Source organism: Salvelinus sp. IW2-2015, linkage group LG18 (assembly GCF_002910315.2).
Source record: "Salvelinus sp. IW2-2015 linkage group LG18, ASM291031v2, whole genome shotgun sequence".
Lineage (NCBI taxonomy): Eukaryota > Metazoa > Chordata > Actinopteri > Salmoniformes > Salmonidae > Salvelinus > Salvelinus sp. IW2-2015.
Window position 1 is genome coordinate 49,196,022 of NC_036858.1, and position 24,229 is coordinate 49,220,250.

The following is a 24,229-nucleotide window of genomic DNA, read 5'->3' on the forward strand; positions in this document are numbered from 1 at the left end:
CACTCATCATATTCATTGTTTTCTTATTGGAAGATTAACCGCTTTCCTTGGATAAAAAGAGATACACAACTGTCAACAACTACAGACCACAACACTCTGACAGTCATATTATCACATAGGGATCATGTAATAAGCCACGGTGAGAACGTTCAAGGGAAACGTTGTGTAAAGCATGAATCATAGTCCACAGACGCTGTAGTCCGGGGTCCCACTGTGACATAGCTACATGATCTCTGAGACCATCCGCGGGGGGGACACAGCCCAAACGTGCACCTCTCCACAATTCCAAACCAACACGGCTCCGGTACGCGTCCTCTATTCATTTGAATGTGTTGACAGTTGGAGAAACTGCTTGAGCTGCGCTGAGAATTCGAAAAGTATGAAAGCCAACAGTCCAATATTCTAGAACACTGTTGTGTGTATATGTACATGTTTTGGATTATGATAAACACTTAAGTCTGGCAATGAGGCTGAAAACACTGACATCATCATGCACAACAGGGTGTGGCCACAAGGGAGCGTGTGATATTGTGAAGAGCCAATAAATCACCCTTTGCTAAGCCCAACCCCTCTGGTTACGGTTGCTACCTCGCTCCTAATTGTCCCGGGAAGTCCAATTCCCAATTCAAAGAGAAAACACCTCACAATGATCTCAAACTGTGTTTTTAATACACAATGAAATTAAACACTGACCACCCCATGCTAGTCGGAAGACTTTCGGGAATGTTATGGTGGACTGTGGCTTCACAGGAACCTGGTAAAATTAAGTTTGAACTGTGGCTAGCCACCGGATGGCTCTGAATGCACCGTCAGCATGCAGTCAAAGCTACTAACTAATTTTGGAGCTAAGTAGTGCTGATGTTGACAGCATTTGGAGAATACAAGTTATATTAACTGGCTAGTTAGCTAACTAACATTAGCAACATTTTCAATGTTGGTCAATGAGCGCTAGCAAGCTAACCAGCTAGCAAACAATGCAACAAAAGTATAATTTCGGATTCGTAGAAATACTCCATCAACAGGCACTGCATTTCAGGAATCACAGTCCCAAGTACCCCTGGTGTACTGTTCAATTATTTAGCCATTTAAACAACTTGTTTTTTTATGAAAACCCTCCGCTTTTGCCATTGCCCTCATTGGCTTCCATACTTTTGAAATGAGAGCTTGTCCATGCGTTGGACTCAAGCTTGGTTAGTGACTGTTGCTATCCACTGGAGCGCTGCAATGGTTGCCTAAAATTCTGGGATGGGGCTTAGCGAAGGGGGAATTGAAGTCTCTGTTGATGTAGGTAGGAGGTCATCCCATTGTGTATGATGATGTCATTTTGTTTAGTAGTGTACCTTTAAGATGAACCCCAATTGATATGCTACATATCTACATTCTCTATTAATATCGCTCTATGAACATCACTCGAGCATGGCTCTCGTTCCTGCACAAGTCAGTCCTGTGAGCTTGAAATAAAATGATCAGGAACAGAACAGAAACACAGTTAGCAAGGAGGTTCCCCTAAAAGCATGGGATGCCTTCATAAACAAAGGAAGACAAAACGACAACAAAAATAAATTAAAACTGTCATCGAGATATTGCATACAGTCAGAGATAAAGCATCCCTTCAACATCGTCACATTTTATACATAATATACTGTATTAGAAACAATATAATACACCAAACACCAACTGTCTAATAACACAGTCACCACACGAGTGCTTGACTGATGTAGCATGCGCTAGCCTCAGAGCTAACAGCTACAGTAGAGCAGCACCACAAAGCAACACCACCACCACCACCCAATACAACCCACAGAAATAATAAGAATAAATACTACTCAAATGAATGATACTAATAATAATAATAATAACAATAAATACATTTAAATAAGCCACATCTATGGAAGCACGCCACGTGGACGACTTTAAGTATAAAGCACATACAGTACACACATGTATACCTACACATGAAACACACACGCATACAGGGCACACACAACAGACATGTAACAACACGTGTTGGGCGGTATAACTTACAGGCACGTAAAGTGGTTGCGCAATCATGAACAGAGACAGAGGAGAGTGGGTAGGCCCTCTGTAGGGTGTCCATGTTACTATGTACACTGCCTGACATGCAAGAGCAGTCTCGCTCTGAACGGCCGCAATCAAAACAACATGCCAGTTTCATTTGTTTGTAGACGGACATCTTGGCTACAGTCATGTTTTGGGATGAGAGGAAGAGGAAAAGCAGCAGGTTAATGGCAAAAGGAGAAACACTCATGTTGGGAAGCCGGAAGGTTCCTTCCATAAAGGAGATAATAAGTGCAAAGCCTTAGATGCCAGCTCTAACTAGCTTGAGACCCAACAAAAGACCAGTAATGGGCACCTAAAATGTTAGGGAGCTTCATACAGTGGGGTCCGAAATGATTGAGACTCTTGATAAAGATGAGCAAAAATAACTGTATATAATACTGTACATTTAAATACTGAGCTATATTGTATGCTTAAAACAATAGGGAAAGTATCTTATTTTATACTAATATAATTGCTCAGAGAAAGAGATTGTTAAATAAGTAATATTTTCTCTTAAAGGTAAGGGTCAAAATTATTGACACCCCTGTTTTCAATACCTTTCAATACCTCAAGCTTTGATTATTTGAGTCAGCTGTGTAGTGCTACTGTAGGACAAAAACCAAAACGTGCACCCACAAGGGCCCACAGGACCGGGTTTGGGAACCAGAAACCAGAGACTATTCCTTCATACAGAATCCTTCCAGATCCTTGATATCCTTCATCTGTAATTATGGGCTGCCCTCTTCAATTCAAACAACAGGATTTCAATGGGTTTCATGTCCGGAGACTTGCGATTGCAAAAAAATTGATTTTGTGGCCAATTCATAATTGGCTTATCACATATGCCGCTCCTAGTTATATATACATATCTACTTCAATAACCTCATAACCCTGCACATCGACTCGGTACTGGTACCCCTTGCAGATAGCCAAGTTATCGTTATTCTTTATGTATCTAGTATTACTTTTATTATTACGTGTTTTACTTTTCTATTACTTCTCTATTTTCCTTCTCTCTTCATTGTTGGGAAGAGCCCGTATGTAAGCATGTCATGGTTAGCCCATACCTGCTGTTTATGAAGCATGTGATGAATAAAATTTGATTGATTTGATTTAAGCAGAAAAGAACCCCATAACTACTGTAAAATATGGCGGTGGATCTTTGATGTTATGGGGCTATTTTGCTTCCACTGGTCCTGGGGCCCTTGTTAAGATCAACGACATCATGAACTTAACCCAGCACCAGGACAATTTAGCCAGAAACCTGGTTGCCTCTTCCAGCAAGACAGTAACCCCAAGCACACATAAACATTCACAAAGAAATGATTAATTGGCCACAAAATCAAAATTTTCCAATCGCCATCTCAGTCTCCAGACTTGAAACCCATTTGAAAACCTGTGGTTTGAATTGAAGAGGACAGTCCTTTAGCACACATAAAGGATATCAAGGATCTGGAAGGATTCTGTACGGAGGAATGGTCTAAGATCCCTCCGTTATCCTCGCAAGGTGAGGTATTGAAAGGTATTAAAAACAGGGGTGTCAATATCTTGTTAAACAAAATCTATTTCTCTGAGCAATTGTATTAAAAAATAATAATAATTTCCCTTTTTTGCATACAATATAGATCAGTATCTTAGTTATTTATTTTATACATTAATTTATCAAGGCTGTCAATAATTTTGGACCCCACAGTATACGGCTAGAGTGCCAAACTGCTTTTGGTTCTTTGCAGTGAGAATTGTGTGCAATATATTATCAAGGCCAAAAAATGCATTTTTCAAAGTTATCCTAGTCTTGTTTTGATCAATAAAGTTTTGAGCAATTTGAAAGTTGTAGTCCAATTTAACTTGTAGTACAGATGGTCTTAGGCTCAAGGGTCAAGCTGTGTCCAAAGGCTGAAAATGCTATAACAGGTATACAGGCCAATATGACAGTGGGGGAGAGGGGGGAAGGGGAGCAGGGGTAGATGGAAGGGGAGTCATTCTGGGGTAGGAGAGTAGCATGGGCAATGTCTTCAGCAGCAAACCTCCTACAGACACATATTATTCCATTCAGAACAGATCATAACATCCTCTATGCGTCCGGCTAAAGGTGTGGATCACGTACCTGTATCCCTTCATGCAGGTGCAGCAGCCCTGGTCAAGGCATCATCACACTACTCTATTGGCTAGACTGGCCATACCATGCTAGTCTATAATACAAGAGTTTCACTAAACCAGCACTTCCCCAGAGAGGTTTGTGTATGTGTTTGCAAGTTACTGTGGATGTACATGGAGTACAGATTAACTCTCTTAATTTGACCCTGCTTCTCACAGCAGGAAAAAATATATTGCATGCAGCAACAGGAAACGTGAATAATTATGTGGATTATAATTAATGGACATTTTTGTAGGGGTTGATACATTTTTCATTAGGGCAAATCAAGTCTGACATTTTAAAGTGAAAATTAAAAACTTTAGAAGCCATTTTAAACCTTTGCATTTCCTGCTGCACAGATCAATTCTCTGCGACAACAGAGTGATCAAATTAAGATGGCAGATCTGTATGTAAAACATTTGAGGTGTGTGTGCGTGTACAGTAGATGTGTCGAGGTCTTATTAACCCCAGGAGAAGTAGCGGTAGGTAGTGAAAGCCCCTCAGAGCAGCAGTTCTAGATTTCTGTGACTCTGGTTCAGGAAACAAACAACAATCCCTGGTTCCCATTCTCCCTATGCCAGGGTACCAAGTCACTAACTCACTCTAACACCCTCACAGAAACTCTGGCACTCTCTCGGAGAACTATAAGTCTACTTTTACTGTTTTAACCATGTGTGGTTAGGAGCCCAAACGAGGTGGCAGGTTTCAGTTTGTGGCCAGAGAGAGAATGGGGAGCGAGGCCTGGCCCCAAACAGGGACTGTGTCCTATAAACAGCATGCATAAGCGCTTTATAAGCATTCATAAGCATGCATAAAGAGATCACAGCGATTAAAGGGGGTGGAGTGTGGTACCTCTTTACAGAGCAGAAACAGTTTTGGAGGCGTGACAGACATGCAGTGTGGCTTTCATTTCATGCTGAACTCTGAGTTTTATTCTGAGTTCTTTCTAGGCTGGGCATTCAGTGGAACACAGTACTGTACATGTAGTTGTTGGTTAGCGAGACATGGGAGGGGGAGATGGAGAACACGACATGACAATGTGTTTGACTCAAATGACTTCACACATACCCGTTACCCTGATCTACTACAGTACGGACTACAGTGTCCCTTTTAGGACATTCTTCACCACAAAAACATGACTGTCTGTGTACATTTTGTCAAAGGTGATTGTTAACACACACAGGCTCACACACAACTGCGCTGTCTCTTTTGTTTGTAGTTCTAGAAATAAAAGTATGTTTTCGTATGTCCCATTCAACATTATACCTGACAAAACGTACAAAGACGAAGTCATCACGAAGCCAGTGTTGAAAATCGATAGTGAGAAGGATGTCCTAAAATGTACACCTGACTAACGGACATTGATCCTCTTAAGTGAAAGACAACCCTATTCAGCAAGAACTCGATGAGCAGTGTTGAATTTGAATAGTAAATCAAACTTAGTCATATTATATTAACAGTCATATTATATTAACATATGGATACTTATAGAAAACAACCAAACTAAAACGCCTTTTAAACTCTCCAGTTATTGTACCATGTTGCAAAGCACAAATGGAAATAGAGGAATGCTTAAGACAAAGAACAGTTTTCCCTTAAAATACTCACTTTGTGTTCAGACATCTTCAACCAACCAAACCAAACCATCAAACATTGCACACCATAAAACCAACCTGGACTCAGGGGTAGACGTAGCATAGTAAAAGTAAATTCGATCCACTCCAATTTGTATGATATGTTACGTTTCATATGGTAGTTATTCATTTGAAGATGTCCATCATCCATTTCTTATGATAAGTAACGAATTCCAATTCCAATATGATATGTTCCGAATTGAATTTCATACAATATGTTACGAATTGCAATTTGAACAATAAGTTCCAAATTTGCAAAAACGTATGACGTTACGAATTCCAATTTGTTGTAGCTAGGCTAGGGGTTAAGGTTAAGGTTAGAGTTAGCTAACATGCTAAGTAGTTGCAAAGTAGATTAAAAAGTAGTAAGTAGTTGCAAATTAGCTAAAATTATCAAGTTGTCCGTGATGAGATTTGAACGCGCTAGGCGCTAGACATTGGAATTATACGCCCACCCTTCCACACTGACCAACCAGCCACTTTTGCCTTAAGTAATATTTTGTCTTATGTGACCATATCAAACGTAACAAATCACACTAATTCAAATGCCCCGGATTTACTTTTACTATGTTACGCCTAGACTATGAGACCAGGCTGCATAAAACACAGCCAAGGGTTAATCTATGCAATGATGAAACTAACATAAAACAACTTTTCCCTTTAAGATTTGTATGACAACTACTGTAAAGGTTAAGATACACCTACAGTTAACTGCAACCATAGAGATATTACCATTACTAGTACAGTAACTCCATTCAAATCAATGGGTCTGTGATGGTTGGACCGGCGGCCATATTGAGTATACCCATGAGTGTTCCAGTCAAAATGCATTTTTTTTTTACCGTTCTAGTAATTCTATAACAGTCTATGACTGAAACACCCTGTTGCTCATCATATTCTGGCTGAATAGGTTTCTGAGGATGTGTGTCAGTTTCCTTCAATAGGCTACATTCAGGACTGTGAGACATGGCCATCTAGTGGCCAAATGGCAGTACAACATTGACGCTTAAAATAACTGTCTAATGAAGATGTTTTCTTTCACTCAGGTCACTGAGGGCAGTGAGTAAAAAAGGGCCTGATGACCATATAGAATTGAAATGCAGTGGGGCTGGGGGCGATGACATTTCAATTCTAAATGTACTGATGAACTATGTGTAATGGTATGACTGGAGCTGGGCAGAGGACTAGAGCACTGGGGGGCGGGGGAGGGACCAGAAGCAGTGAGGGTGGTACGACCAGATTGTTTTGATTGTGTTTTGCAACATTGCTCAATAAGCTGAAATATTTTAAGAACTTCCCACAAGAACACTTTCCGCTTTTCAGAAAATAAAGCAGCATGCAAAATAGCCTCGTAAAAAAAAATCACAAAAAACTATTTTTTTAAATCCATGACTAACGTTACCTATATCAATCTGTGGGTTTGATATTTCAGATTGTCACCACATCCATTTACAACTTTCTCAGAGCGTGACATTAGAGGAGGTAAGGAGGACTTAAGGACAGCTGATGACAAAGCTTAGGATTGGGTTTCTAATACAGATCTGTTCAGTTTAACAACCAACTATTGCGGTAAAAATAACTTTTTGAAGTGAGTCGAAGAGAGTTCATGTACTTCTATGATAAAATCACACTCCACTCTGTCATCTGAAATGAACCTGAGGCTGGGCTAGACTATGGGCCTATGAGGAGAAACACTAGACAATCAGATGCTGGTTTGAGTTTGGGTTCTGCTGTATTCCTTCAGGTCTGGTCTGAGGCAGGACAGTGTAAAGATGAGAGGCGACGAGAGGGATGCAAATGCTACACTGGTAACATGCAACATAGAATACAGTATACTATTGGCTGAGAAAGAGAAAAGACACTTGCACTGCACTCTGGGTAGGAGGGAACCCGTTTTTTTTTACTCACAATAAATCACTATCAGAGAGTGGTTAAAATAAAGAAGTGGTGTTTCCCGGCGGCAGTAGGGGAAGGAAATAACATTAAAAAAATGTCAATGGTCATAAAAACATGGAAAAAATAAGCAACAATAACAACAGAAACAAGACAGAACTAACAGAAGACAAACGTCCATTCTAGTAATGGAACGGTCATCTCTCTAAATGGGGCCCTCCTGTTGGTAATAAAACAGTAATAAGATGGAGACACAGAAACCCCAAATAATCTAGAATAGAACTGTCTTGTTTCAGGTACAGTAAATCTAGTGGACCAATGCATGATTACCAATTACACTATAGGGCCAACCCAAACCGTACTGTGCTGGCTTGGATACATTATGTTCACATTGTCTTTTCCAGCACGGTTCCAGCAACTGTAGTAGATATGTAACCAGGCCAGCCTAGTACAGCTCGGCTTGCCTTGTCTCAGTTATACTGTGAATCAGACAATACAGGTCTTTGGTTCTCTCTACCTGACAGACTACGAGGCCTATAGTGTGAATAATTGGCATGACACAGACAAAGGGAAAGGACGTTGGAGATCATGTGTTTGGGCATAGGCTGCTTACTGTAACTGTCGCTGACCTTTCTAGATGTACAGAGTATACAGTACGCTAAATTATTTAACATGCTAACATGTTGGGACAAGTGCCCATGTAGGTCACTTGTCCCAACATGTAATAAGGCCCTGCCTCTGAATTAATGCTTTCAATTCAGGCTATTCAGGAAGTAAACCAAAAATACAACATATTATTTTCCTCAATGAGTTCACTTCCTGAATTAACTGAATTGAAATTGAATTGAACCCAACCCTGGTACACATTCTCTAATTCCCAGTCTGACCAATAGTAATATTAAGTCATATTCCAAGTCATTCACTGCTGGTAGATGTTTTTGGTGGAATGCCTGGCCCAATAAGGTGCTCTGATTCTGTATGGTTGGGCCAATAGGGAGTCTGGTTGTCTGACCCAATGACCCCTGAGTAGAGGAAAGCCATTGGCTCATTTATTCTTCCACCTGACTGAGGTCATTACCTCTGCCTGTGTCACAGAGTCACTATGGCGATCTGACAGCCTCCTTCTTCTGCTCAGCTACTCCTGTCATTCTACCTCTCCCTGACACTCACTTACTCCATCGTTAGCATACTGATGTACAACTCACACTCTTTCTTTCTCTCTTTGCCGGTCTTCTCGCTTTCTTTCTCTCTCTGTCTTTTTCTCCCTCCAGACTTCAGTCCACCCTTCTAGTTAGTTTCATCATTATGATAAATTCTTGACGTGATAGGTTAACATATTCAAAATAAAATAAATATCTAACAAAATGTACACAATGTTGCCTGTACTGTTCTCTTGGGTTGAGAAAATAATACCATTACACATTGACTTCAGATCATACCACAATGAAGGTTTGAAAGTTGTGATCACAGTTGATACACTCAAAAGGGACTCAAGGTAATCACTGGGGCAATTTCAATTTCCATTTTACCACTGTAAAAGGACATTACTATGAGAAACAGTAAGGGATATGACAATCTTTATTATAGCACATCCTAATCATACTTCAGAGACATTGGGGGGTAGGGGAGGGTTTGGGGATGGGAGGAGGGGGGGGCATGAGAGGGGTGAGTGGTGGTGTTGTGGATGGAGAGTAGCTGTACTCACGTCGTTTGCAGCCGCACTTTTTGATCCGTTTGGGGTCTGTGATGTCGTCGTGACAAGCTTTGCAGTAGAAAAATGCTCTGGGGGGAAACAGCAGCATAGACACTTATTATCTTGGTTTGCAACTTACACCAATTGAGTTCTACCCATTCCACCAGGTTGAGCTGTGAGCTGGCTTTTACCAGCTGGCTTTTACTTTTACCAATGATATTTCTAGGAGTTTAATGTCTAATCGCTTTGTACAGTATGGTGACTTTTTTAGCCACCAAGAGGGTGAAGATAGAAAACACAGACAAGGCCTTAAACTGAGACTGTGGCCTTTTTCTGCCATTACCTCTTTACTTCTTTGGCGTCACTGGCGATGAAGAACCCCAGAGTTCCTTCCTGCATCTTTACGTGGTTCCCCGGGTTGATGAGGATGCTGGGTAATGGGAGAGATAGATGACATCACGCTCTGTAGGCGCTGTTACGGCCGTTAAGAGTCACACTCACACGCTAATCACGAGGAATGGTACACACACACACACACCCACCATCAACCCTCTAGCTGGAGCTACACTACTACAGCCAGAGATATAGAATGGCCTGATTGGATTGGTCAAAGGAATCATAGCTTCTGCAGTCTCCAGTTGCTTTGTTTGGAGAGTGGTATGGAATGGAAGTACTGTAAATGCTATCAGTGTGAGCTAGTAGGCCACTGTATGGAGGTGAGTATTTGTTCAAGTGTTATTGTGTCGAAAAACACCTTGCTTCTTCCATTGTTTCCATGTTCAGCCACCTTCTCTGAGGCTACTCACACAGATGGACAGAATGTGCAACAGCATGAGTTGGTTTGTACATTTTAATTATTTTATTTTTCACCATGGTTCTGATTGGCTTGGATGGGGTTTTGGGGCAGGGTTAGTAGGGATGTGGGAGGGGGGGGGCAGAAATAATTAAAATTGTTGTTATGGAGTGGTTTCAGTCTCAGAAGTCAGAGCCAATCAGCTATCAGAATGATGTAACGGGCGTGTTACACTACAGTTAGATACTGTTACCTGGGTTAGTACTGGACAGTGGAAGACAAGGGAATGAACAGCCCTCGGACTAAGACTACAGAGGAATAGGAACCATCTCCTATAGGCTTAAGTGTTGTTATATAGTGTATTATAGTATTGTTATAGTACTGCTACAGTACTGCTTTAGTGTATTATAGTATTGTTATAGTACTGCTACAGTACTGCTTTGGTGTAGTATAGTATTGTTATAGCACTGCTTAAGGGTATTATAGCATTGTTATAGCACTGTTTAAGGGTATTATAGTATTGTTATAGTACTGCTACAGTACTGCTTTAGGGTATTATAGTATTGTTATAGCACTGCTTAAGGGTATTATAGTATTGTTATAGTACTGCTACAGTACTGATTTAGGGTATTTGAGCTAAGAAATGTGATATGATATACATTTTTTCTTTACATTATCAGTGTCCATGTTGATTTATCAGGGGGAACAAATTAATAACCAAGAAGCTGAGGGAAATGGCCATGTAATGTTATCTAATGGATAAGTAATATTCATACTCAAATTCATTCTGACCCCTAACACTGTAACCCCTAACCTCACCGACCCTAAAACTGTATCCTCAAACATACGTCTACAGTAAAGAAGATAATGTAGATTTGGATGGTGTTTGTGTGTGTAGGGTGCCTGTATGGACTGGCTGTATCATTCCCCCTGAATTAGACAGACGAGAGTGGACGACACACACGCACATACGCCCAGTTCATTAATGGTTACCTGTGGGTAGGAATCATCAATGATGGGAGTGCAGACAGACTAACAAACGGAACACACAGACCGACAGTCAGGGGACGACACCCCTGGCCTCCGAGCCCAGACGAAAGGGAAATTAATAATACTTTACTTTAGAAATACTTTCCTAACTTATTTTGATAATACTTAACAAATATTTTACTTCTTATTTTATGAATACTATACTTTGCCAATAGTTTACTTTACTAAGGCTTTATTATACTTTACTAAGGCTTCATTTTACTAATGCTGTGTTTTACTAATACTTCATTGTACTTTAAAGTTTTATGCTTGACTGACTCGCTAATACCTGATTCTACTATATTCACCTTTTAATTTACTAATACGTTATTTTACTTTACCAACTCTTTAATTCACTAATACTTCATTTTACCAACTCTTTAATTGATTAATTATTCACTGTCATTCAATGTTCGGCCTTCATACATTAAAGGTTCGTTTTTGGTACTTTGGTACTGTTTAGACAGATTTTAGACAATTTGTCTATACCAACATTATACTGTGTAAAAGTGCACGCAGGCTCAGAAAATAGCTGAGAGCAGCTGAAAACTACAGACTAATTTGCAAATGATTAAAAAAAATCTTTCCTCTGGGCTCTACAAACAACATACTTAAACAATAAGGGGGAGATTGGATCAATTATAAAGCTGTAATCAATAGCAACAGCAAAATAACATGATATTCTGCTAAACTTAAGTTTAGAGTTGCCCTATTGAGCTTTATGTCAGATAGAATGGCCCCAGAGTAGAAAACAGGAATCACGTTTGACATGCTGTTTCAGAAAAATACAAAATAAACTAACAAAGCCACTACAAAAAAACACATTGCTGCCCAAATCTGAGATTTCACATAGTTTACACATTTCAGATCTAATAACTAAGAAATGAAACAAAATGTCATTTTCTCCAATTATGTATAGAGGCCCAAACTGTATCAAAACCTCATATTGTGAGCAACAAGGCAAGCATCCCATATGATAGAGTGTTATTACATGCAGTTACCAAACAGAGTGAGTAGGACACTTGTAAAACAGACCAGGCATAGCCACTGCAGTACAGATAAAGAGACAGGTACGTAGATGCAGACTGTTGCAGTAACTTCTGTGCAGTTGGATTGTTTTCTTAAACACCAAACTGACAGAAAGTGACCTCACTTGATAACATCTACTCAGAGACTCACAGGTATGGGGGTACATGGTGACTGAGACACACACAAGCTTACACACACACGCACGCACACGAACGCACAGAAAGCAAACAGTATCCACACACATATGACAAAACAGTAAGAAAGGGATGAAATGCAAGTATGAAGATGATTTGCAGCACCCATGGAAAACGTGGCCTAAAAACTCCACTGGATAAATATTAAGTTATCCAAAGTCAATGGTCCCATGCCTTGAATAAGATATGACATGGCTTAATAAATGCTGTTGGTATCGTAAAAATCTATAAAACATGCATTTGTGTGAAACTGCAATGACATAATCAATCCATCGATTCCATAATATTGCAGAAATGTGCAAACAATCAACAATAGCCTTATCCATCATAAACCCTTCTGGGGTTCAGACATCAACAATCTGTTTCCTGACTGATACGTGAGATGACACTATCAAAACTATAATAATATGAAGTAGTGTTGTGATGATGAGCATAGCACAAAAATAAAGAAACACCCAAAATAAAATTATAATCAGTTTGGCAAAGTTCACACACAGTTACGACTGACTGAGGACACTGAAAAAGAACTGAAGTGAGAGACAAATTAAGAGAGACAGAAAGAAACTCAAAACAGGAGGTAAAAATGGAGGAGATGGTGTTAGCCTGGGCACGTCGACAACATCAGACAAATCAACAAGAGTTACAAACGAGTCAAATTCAACTATCCTCTCTCTGCCTGCAAAGAAGTTAGTGCATTAGGCACAAGGAACACAATCAAAGATAGAGTGAGACATTGGCCCATTTTGATATAGGGTTTGGAAATGGATCCTTAGGAAACATGACCCAAAGTCAGAAGCTCTAAAGTGGTGGCGATAGGGTTGAACTTTGGAGGGAAAGATAAGGAAGAGGGCATACCGCTTTCGGCTTCTGCAAACAACAAGAAAACAACCTCAAATCAAACAGTTGTTATTAACATAAAAGGAGAGATGAAAAATCATATTATGTGTCTCAATATGTCTCAATGTGCTGTCCTTCTACCTTCTGATGGGGAAATGAAAGTGCTTGCTGTAGCACTCTGTGAAAAAGGTGAAGACCTTCATATCACTTAGTAAACCAGAAGGTTGAAGATCTAGAAGAGCTGATCTTGTTACACATATTGCATCTGTGAAATAATTGACTTCTGCTATCAGAGAGATATGCAGTTCAGATGGCACTGAGAATGGTGGCACTATGTAGTGGAAAAAAGCCTGGCATGACCAAAAGAAATGCCTCACTATACCATGTCCAGGTGCAAGCACACTACAAAAAGGCTGAGAGAAAGTTTTAAAATAAGTGTTTTTCAAAATATATAACAAGTTAGTTAGACATTACTTCTTCTATAGTGATTTCATAATATAGTAAAAACTAAACTAAAACAACTACTATAAACGCATTATTTGCACAAAACCAGTTCACACTGCTGTTGGAGTTGGGGTGGGTGGGATTTAGCAATTTATGGTAAGCGAAATATAGTAAGTAGTATTTCATGTTAATAGTTAACAAGTTAATAGTACCATAGAGCGTTAATGGTTTTCATGGTTCAACACAGAGACAACTATTTACAGATAAATCTTGAAAGACATCCTAAGATTTAAAAAGGTTCTGGGATGTTACAGACAGAGAGGTCCAGTGGTGATACACAGAACAAGAGCAGCCATGTAGTCCTGTACAACACAGAGAGAAACAGAGAGAAAAACAGAGACACAAACCTGCTCTCTCCCAGCTCCGACTTGTTCTCGATGGCGATAAGCAACAGCTTCAGCTTCACGTAGCACAGCCTGACACAGACAGACACACAGACACACACAGAGGATTGTAAGGCAAGGGTATGCCTCTTCAAGGTTCTACATTATAAAGCTACTATTTCAACATTACCAATAGTTTCAAATTAAAATGTTACTTTTCTTTTATATTAATTTACTCTTAATGTCATTGTCCTCCTCTATCTACCAACTATTCTTCAGCAGTTGTAGCAGTACCAGGGACAGAACAGCGGTTGTAGCAGTACCAGGGACAGAACAGTGGTTGTAGCAGTACCAGGGACAGAACAGCGGTTGTAGGCAGTACAGGGAACAGAACAGCGTTTGTTGTAGCAGTACCAGGGACAGAACAGTGGTTGTAAGCAGTACCAGGGACAGAACAGTGGTTGTAGCAGTACCAGGGACAAGAACAGTGGTTGTAGCTAGTACCAGGGACAGAACAGTGGTTTGTAGCAGTACCAGGGACAGAACAGCGGTTGTAGCAGTACCAGGGACAGAACAGCGGTGTAGCAGTACCAGGGACAGAACAGTGGTTGTAAGCAGTACAGGGACAGAACAGTGGTTGTAGCAGTACCAGGGACAGAACAGCGGTTGTAGCAGTACCAGGGACAGAACAGCGGTTGTAGCAGTACCAGGGACAGAACAGCGGTTGTAGCAGTACCAGGGACAGAACAGCGGTAGTAGCAGACAAGGGACAGAACAGTGGTTGTAGCAGTACCAGGGACAGAACAGCGGTTGTAGCAGTACCAGGGACAGAACAGTGGTTGTAGCAGTACCAGGGACAGAACACGTGGTTGTAGCAGTACCAGGGACAGAACAGCGGTTTGTAGCAGTACCAGGGACAGAAAGTGGTTGTAGCAGTACCAGGGACAGAACAGTGGTTGTAGCAGTAACAGGGACAGAACAGTGGTTTAGCAGTACCAGGGACAGAACAGTGGTTGTAGCAGTACAGGGACAGAACAGCGGTTGTAGCAGTACCAGGGACAGAACAGCGGTTGTAGCAGTACCAGGGACAGAACAGTGGTTTAGCAGGTCAGGGACAGAACAGTGGTTGTAGCAGTACCAGGGACAGAACAGCGGTTTGTAGCAGTACCAGGGACAGAACAGCGGTTGTAGCAGTACCAGGGAGAACAGTGGTTGTAGCAGTACCAGGGACAGAAGCGGTTGTAGCAGTACCAGGGAACAGACCGTGTGGTTGTAGCAGTACCAGGGACAGAACAGCGGTTGTTAGCAGTACCAAGGGACAGAACAGCGGTTGTAGCAGTACCAGGGACAGAACAGCGGTTGTAGCAGTACCAGGGACAGAACAGTGGTTGTAGCAGAGAGTTACCCATACCGGCCCAAGGACTAGATCACTGTGGTGTGTCATACTTACTCACAGACTGCTGGGAAGGAGAGCCCCACAAAGGCACTGGACAGATACTCTGTGTACATCTCATTAGCTACCCCTTCTAAATAGTACTTCTGCCACGTATCCTCTTCAATCTGAGAAGCAACAAGCACAACATACATATATAAATACGTAAAGATACATATAAATACATATATAAATACGTAAAGATACATATAAATACATATATAAATACGTAAAGATACATATAAATACATATACAAATGGAAAATGTGTATAGTAGTAACTTGAGCACAGTTATAAGCCCCTTATAAGCCCTTTATAAGTCCATCCTCATTAGCAGTCTCTTAGTGATGGAGAAGACCTTTGATGAACTGCAGACACACTCAGATCCTTAGACCCATTATGAAACGGTCTCCATGTCTCTTTATCATAACTCCACCCCATCCTGACTGCTATACAGGCTTTAATATGGGACTCAGAACACACTTCCTCTATAACTAACACACACACACGCCTCGCCTGTTTGGGGTAAGAGCAATTGGTCAGGCATCTTTAGGGGAACACTATTCGAGGGGATCCTGCGGAGATGGCATCCATTATATTGTGTGTGTGTGTGTGCGTGTGCGTATGCGTGTATTTTTGGGTCTCTCATTAGCACCTTTCACTAACTTTCTGGTTCTCTTCCTGTTTCAATCACCTGTGACGACAAATTGCCATGACGACGGACTATTATCACCCTGGTAACAAAACAAGGCCTGATGAACTTCATCCAGATCTGACCAGACATCCCTCCTTTCCCATTCACACACAGGCTCATTACAGACGTCTGCAGATGAATGTGTCAGAACTGACCTATTTCTCCATGATGTGTACCAAAAGGCACCCTATTCCCTATATAGCGCTATGGGCCCTGGTCAAAAGTAGTGCACTAAATTGTGAATAGGGTGCCATTTGGAACGCATACTCTGTAATTACCTAGTAAGAGTTGTGCTGAGAAAAGCTGTCGGACACATCACTCTTCACCTCGTTAAGAAGCCTCACAATAATCGGTCCTCAAGTGCAACCCACCATGCACTATAAGCATTCCGTTTCTAGCGTTGTGCCTTTAGGTTCATATGTTTATGGAGGTCTCTAAGTCTAAGGCATGCTGACAGAATCAGAAGAGGCCACCTCTATTACATAACTATTTTAATTACTCCTGTCCTCTCTCAACCGCACAATGGTGCCATTCAAAATGGATCATATTAGCATTTATGATAGATTTCAAATAATTTAATGTTCTTCGGTCATTCATTTTGACATCGACTTTCTGTTGCCAACTATTTTAATAATATAGAGTATTCCGTGTGTATTCATCCTGCTATTAAACCAGAGATGGTATGGTTTGAATATAGCGTTTTAGTTGACTGTTTTTGTTGAAAAACTACCAACTTTGAGTGAAGCAAAGGCATGCTGACTTGGTGACAGTATATCATGTACAAGTTGTTTCACTAGKCTTGGCCTAGCATGAGTTCTGACTGACTAGGGCTGTACCGCTTCACAACTCATCAAATAATGGTAACAATAATACTGTAGGTCTTCATTTCTTCCTCTCATGTGAAGTGATTCCTCCCTTCTTTGTCAGATGTTCATGCAGGCTACATCATATCCACTGAGCTGCCATAGACGATGAGGGATGAGTTTCCTGAAAGCTTTGCAGCTGTCATATGGTAGATGATGAAAGCCGAACGTTTTAAATCCCTCTTTAACGAGGGCAATGCCTTTTCATTCACAGCTTAGATCCCCGTTTATGTTTTAGCGTCGATAGTCCATCTTTTCTACATTTCTTAGTCTATGTTTTCATACAGGAAATATGGCCAGCAGATGTTTCTTCTCCATCCTGACCTCGTCAGTCCGCTCATTATAAACTTCTCCATCATCTTTACGACAAGAAGACCAGCTCTTTCATATAGAGGAGCACCTCTGCAATGCTGAGTGCCAAGGATCCTACAGATTATATACGATAAACCAGACTGACTGAAAGACCGTTACGATTCTGAATGATAACACTCCCTCAGAGATGTCTCACTCAGCAGACCAGAGCTCAGTCCTCCCATGGAATCACTTACAGTATCTATCCTGTAGTACTACAGTAAATACCAAAGTAAAACAACATTGTGAACAGGTTGTGTTGATGTTACCTTACTGACATTCTGTAAATGTTACCTAAATGAAAGAGATCATTGTGAAAAGGTTGTGTTAATGTTACCTTACTGTTATTGTGTCAATGTTACCTCTTATGACAGACCTCATTGTGAAAAGGTTGTGTTAGGGCTAGATTCAATCCCATCACCCCTTTTCGGCTATTTTAAAGGCAACGTTTACTAGTTTGCGGAGACCGCATTCACCTTAAACACTGCATGGCTCAAACGGAAATGACCCTTAAATGTCAATCATGCTATAACGTGGATCTTCTGCGGACCAGATTGAATCTAGGCCTTAATGTTACCTTACTGTTATTGTGTCAACGTTATCTCGATGACAGACATTGTGAAAAGGTTGCGTTAATGTTACCGTACTGACATTGCGTCAAATAATTTGTGCTAATGTTCCCTTACTGACATTGTTAGGTTGATGAAAGAGATAATTGTGAAAATGTCATGTTAATGTTGTATCAACGTTACCTCGATGAAAGACCTCATGGAGAAGAGATTGGCCAGCATGGTGGAGAGGCCCTGGGCCAGACAGCTCTGAGCTATGAAGCCAGCCTTCAGCTCTGCTAGACAGATCGCATCATCACCCTCCTTCCAGTTCCAGCTAGGAATGTTGAGCAGGTGAGCCTACACACACACACACACATATTACACATCTCCCTTCYCCAAAGACGTTTGAACCATAGTTATCATTATGTTTATCATTGCAGGAAGCGTAGGAGTGATGTGCTGACCCTACCTTGTTATGGTATTGTAACATTTGAGTGATAATTCGTATCTTGGGGGAATAGTTCTTGATAGAGATGACCCTACAAATTCAAAAAAATATATTGAACACATACTGTAAACAGTCCTCTCTCCAGATTTTTTATCATCATTATCATCATCATCATTACCTCATGATGTTAGAGGCATCTTCAGCATCGGGATCTGGACAGTATTTATTAGCCAGAATCAGACAGGCGTCTGCTGACTCAATCTATACAGAGAACGATAAAGAGTTAGAGAATACACAGCAGAAACCCTCTCACCTTCAAATATTCATATTTCAACCCAAGATTGATCTTCGTCAGGTCAAAGCAAAGGTCCAACTTGGATTGAAACGTTGTCACTCTTAGATGGTGGGATCAGGAGCATTGGCCTTTTTAGTATTTTCTTGTTTTCACGCACAGCCTTTCACCCTGTAACTACAGTACGGTGTAATACGATTTATAACAGCAGTACATGCTAGTACAGTACCTTCACTCGGGCCAGATCGTGAGGGTTGAGAACAGATCCCTGGTAGAACTCCACTTGGGTAAAGTGGCGTTTGAACAAGGCTTCCAGCTCAAGATTAGGGGAAATACTACAGGAACAGAGAGTGAGAGAGTGAAAGAGAAAGAGAGTGCAAGGACATATACATGTTGGGATTTGAAGTTTTTAACTAATGAAGCAGAAACTCTTTCCGAGTGACTCACAAGCAGTGTGTTCTGTACTGTACTCAATCAAGGGGTTGGATCTCATAAAAAAGACATGACCAGAAGTATGTGGACACCTGCTAGTCAAACATCTCATTCCAAAATCATGGGCATTAATATGGAGTTGGATMCCCCTTCATTGTTATAACAGCCTCCACTCTTCTGGGAAGGCTTTCCACTAGATGTTGGAACATTGGTGTGGGGACTTGCTTCCATTCAACCACAAGAGCATTAGTGAGGTCGGGCACTGATGTTGTGTGATTAGGCCTGGCTTGCAGTCGGCGTTCCAATTCATCCCAAAGGCCAATCAAGTTTTTCCACACCGATCTCGACAAACCATTTCTGTATTGACCTCGCTTTGTGCACAGGGGCATTGTCATGYAAACAGGAAAGGGCCTTCCCCAAACTGTTGCCACAAAGTTGGAAGCACAGAATCATCTAGAATGTCAGTGTATGCTGTAGCGTTAAGATTTCCCTGCACTGTAACTAAGCGACCTAGCCCGAACCATGAAAAAGAKCCCCAGACCATTATTACTCCACCAAACTTTACAGTTGGCACTATGCATCCGTGCAGGTAGCGTTCTCCTGGCATCCACCAAACCCAGATTCGTCCATCGGACTGCCAGATGGTGAAGTGTGATTCATCACACATCGGCGAGCTTTACGCCACTCCAGCGAGCTTTACACCACTCTAGCCGACGCTTGGCATTGCGCATGGTGATCTTAGGCTTGTGTGCGGCTGCTCTGGAAACCCATTTCATGAAGTTCCCGTCGAACAGTTATTGTGCTGACTTTGCTGCCAGAGGCAGTTTGTAACTCGTAGTGAGTGTTGCAACCGAGGACAGATGATTTTTACGTGCTTCGCGCTTCTGCACTCAGCAGTCCTGTTCTGTGAGCTTGTGTGGCTCACCACTTTGCARCTGAACCGTTGTTGCTCTTAGTCGTTTCCACTTCACAATATCACCACTTTCAGCTGATCGGGGAAGGTCTAACAGGGCAGAAATTTGACGAACTGACTTGTTGGAAAGGTGGCATCCTATGACGGTGCCACGTTGAAAGTCACTGAGCTCTTCAGTACGAGCCATTCTACTGCCAATGTTTGTCTATGGAGATTGCATGGCTGTGTGTTCGATTTTATACACCTAACAGCAACGGTTGTGGCTGAATTATCCGAATCCACTAATTTGAAGGGGTGTCCACATAGTTTTGTATATATAGTGTAGATATTTTATGCATACTTTAGAAATACATTAGACCCCACATTTTTTATTTTWTTTTATTTTTTAAATTGGGGGGGGGRTCATGAGAGAAAGAATAGAGAAAAATACATTTTCCTATGCTTTATGTTTATATTATTTCATGTTTAACTATGCTATGTAATGGTTTAAAGTCAGGGAGTGAAACATGTACTTACTTATGGAGAAAAACAATTTCTACATTGACATCATCCCTGTCCTTGTGTAGGAAGTCTTTGAGGAAGTTGGAGACACTTTCGAGCGTTATATGACCACAGACCACAATGTGCCTGGAGAAAGGGGGGGGGGGTGAAATCAACTTGAGCAAGGCAACATAAATCACAACTAACACAGGAATGCCTCGAATAGAACACACACATCATACCAAAGCACTCTCAACTCTAATTCCCAATAAAAAACTATTTGTGTCAGAAAAATGTATTCAGAAAAGTAGACATGACTTTTGGTGGTGKTTTTTTTTCAGTAAAAGAAAACAAATCCCCACCAGAGTGAAAACGTAGTTTCCCCTCCTTGTATGGAAAAATCCAACATGACGTGTGCAACCAAACCCTGAACTTTGAACCACTTTAAGGAGACCTAAAATATAATCCTACAGTACACATTCTGGTTTAGATTGTCATCCGTCCCTCTGAGAGCCGAATACATGTTGACAAACACATGTACATGGATACACGCACGCTTTCATACAATGCATTACTAAAAGCCTTCTAAAGTGGTTTCTTGGTCTGCGGCTGACAGGACCTCTAAACAGAACTTCAGGCTGGTTGACGTGTGGATGGCAGGATAGTGTGTTTAAGTGAAGTAGAGTTCTATGTCAGACATAGAGCACTGCTGACTTCGGGAGGAAGATGGATTTAGAAAGATAGGGGATAGATCGGACTGGGGTCATGACTGGGGTCGTGACCTTGTTTGTCCCATGGTTCCACTCTGTGCTCCAGTGTCAGATGGTGATGATACACTCCAGAGAGAGAGGCTCTCAGATAGCGGGGTTCACAGTAATACTCACATAGGATCTTCCCTCATACCAGAGTAGATTTGAGTCAGTTTGAACACAGATCTCTGTAACATATCAAGCCTGTTCAGGTTACTCAAAATATGTATTATTTAGTTCTGTTCTCCAGCACAAAGCACAGATTTTGCAAGCTGCCTAGGGCTGGATTTCCCAATGCCTCCATAGTTAAAGTAGTATGTTGATACACTACATAATCAAACTAATCCACAGGATTAAAGACAGTTTGAACCGTTCAGCTTTACCAAAGGTCTCATTTGTACTGCGGTAGGAAAAACCAACTCAACGTCGTCGAGCCAATGTCCGACGTCACACCTCAAATAAAGAGAAACCCAAACATGCTTTTGTTGAGTCCAGCTTCTTGTCATCAAGGGGATTAAATTGGACACAGAGACGACGAGCTACCCTAATTGCCCTAAAAAGACCTGTAAGACAATCTGTGTAATTACAATGTCTCTATTCAAGAGATGCCACAAGACAAGAGATGCCAGATGACAATTCGCTTCTGCAGCTCTGTCCCTGTATGCGATTGGTGGAGCAGTTAGACTGTCTGTGCATTGGGTTACTGACTCAGAATTGTGGTCTGGCCTGATCACTATACAAGACCTAACTCATTAGGCTCGATCTGTTCTAACGGAAACAAACAGTGATCCAAACCCATGCTCTCATTCTGGGAGAAGATGAGACCAGTGGATGATACATGAACTCCTGTTGTATATGAAAGACTCGACTGTAAGAGTGTGAGTGAATTCTCTCAGCTGTGTGAATATGAACGGTAAGGAAGTCAATATGAGTTCCAGTCCAGATCAGTGTGTCCAAAGTGGCACTGAAACACATTGAAGAGGTCTAAAGCAGACTGATGCATACTTAAGTGGACTGAAGCAGACTGAGGCTGAGGCAGACTGATGCAGGCTGAAGCAGATTGAGGTGGACATGGCCAGAGGAAAGGAGTAGACATGATCTGGTGGAGACCTGGTAGACATGGTGACAACACATGGCCTGGTAGCCATTGAACACAATGATTTTCACAGATCTGGCCTTCATTCCATGAAGCGTTTAGAAGAGCAGCGGTGATTGCATGGTGGGCCCTGGACTAACTACTCAGCGATGTGATGAGGCTGTGAGCTCTCTGGTGAGATCAGATGATGAGCAGAGGTCTCAGTGAGATGCCAAAAGCCATTGGCAGAAGATGATGTGTCCCATTCAGGGAGACAAAAACATCAGTCATGTTTTCCTACTCCCAATGTCCTGAAGTCATCTTCAGAGGCTGAGTACAGTATATGGGATTTGCGCATTGTAGTAAATGGCTTTATTGTGGCTCCGCATTAAGACAGGCGCGGGAGCACTCACACACTCTCACTCACACTCACACACACACACACACACACACACACACACCGAGTTCATCTCAGACATCTCGTATCCATGTACACTACCATTCAGAAATGTGGAGTCACTTAGAAATGTCTTTTTTGGTCCATTAAAATAACATCAAATTGATCAGAAATACAGTGTAGACATTGTTAATGTTGTAAATTACTATTGTAGCTGGAAACGGCTGATTTTTAATGGAATATCTACATAGGCTTACAGAGGCCCATTATCAGCAACCATCACTCCTCTGTTCCAATGGCACGTTGTGTTAGCTAATCCAAGTTCATAATTTTAAAAGGCTAATTGATCATTAGAAAAACCTTTTGCAATTATGTTGGCACAGCTGAAAACTGTTGTCCTGATTAAAGAAGCAATAAAACTGGCCTTCTTTAGACTAGTTGAGTATCTTGAGCATCAGCATTTGTGGGCCAGAAACAAAGAACTTTATTTTGAAACTCATCAGTCTATTCTTGTTCTGAGAAACAAAGTCTATTCCATGTGAGAAATTGCCAAGAAACTGAAGATCTTGTACAACGCTGTGTACTACTCCCTTCACAGAACAGCGCAAACTGGCTCTAACCAGAATAGAAAGGGGAGTGGGAGGCCCCAGTGCACAATTGAGCAAGAAGACAAGTACATAAGAGTTTCTAGTTTGAGAAACAGACGCCTCACAAGTCCTCAACTGGCAGCTTTATTAAATAGTACCCGCAAAACACCGGTCTCAACGTCAACAGTGAACAGGCGACTCTGGGATGCTGGCTTTCTAGGCAGAGTTGCAAAGAATAGCCATACAGTATCTCAGACTGGCCAATAAAAATTAAAGATTAAGATGGGCAAAAAAACACAGACACTGGACAGAGGATCTCTGCCTAGAAGGCCAGCTACAATAGTCATTTACAACATTAACAATGTCTACACCGTATTTCTGATCAATTTGATGTTATTTTAAATGGACAAAAAAAATGTTTTCCTTCAAAAACAAGTGCCCCCAAACTTTTGAACGGTAGTGTACATATGATTTTTAAAGCGGAACCATTGTTGTGAGTATATATGCTTCAGTTGACTTCATTGCAGGATGGACAGACTACTGATAATTTTGCCTATTGGTGCGCCAGGGCTAGCATTATAAACAACAGCACAGTATCCAAGCCAAGGAAGGTATTTGGCTATATATTTAAGGAGTAGTAAGGATACAATTCAAAATCTATTCATTGGTTTGAAAAAAATATAAAACTTCCTTTAGGCTTATTCGACCGTGGACTTCTCAATGAAATATCAAACTCAAAAACTCAAGTTGTGTGTACAATCACGGTGGCACAGAACATATGAGAAAATATTACACACAAATACCAAGCGCCACAATAGAAGGTGCACAGCATCACACG

The 24,229-nt window shown here is 41.2% G+C and overlaps 1 protein-coding gene across 1 annotated transcript in view; it reads right to left on the bottom strand.

The window, feature by feature from the left end:
• LOC111977944 (calcium-activated potassium channel subunit alpha-1a) overlaps window positions 1-24,229 on the bottom strand; it is a 270,409-nt gene that overhangs the window by 50,051 nt on the left and 196,129 nt on the right. The window contains exons 10-19 of the mRNA XM_070448702.1: window positions 20,620-20,730; window positions 18,988-19,093; window positions 18,645-18,727; window positions 18,488-18,557; window positions 18,220-18,375; window positions 15,578-15,687; window positions 14,152-14,220; window positions 13,319-13,330; window positions 9,762-9,848; window positions 9,431-9,507 (exon numbers count right to left, since the gene is read on the bottom strand). Coding sequence (XP_070304803.1) covers window positions 9,431-9,507; window positions 9,762-9,848; window positions 13,319-13,330; window positions 14,152-14,220; window positions 15,578-15,687; window positions 18,220-18,375; window positions 18,488-18,557; window positions 18,645-18,727; window positions 18,988-19,093; window positions 20,620-20,730 — 881 coding nt within the window. The remainder of the gene's footprint in view (window positions 1-9,430; window positions 9,508-9,761; window positions 9,849-13,318; window positions 13,331-14,151; window positions 14,221-15,577; window positions 15,688-18,219; window positions 18,376-18,487; window positions 18,558-18,644; window positions 18,728-18,987; window positions 19,094-20,619; window positions 20,731-24,229) is intronic.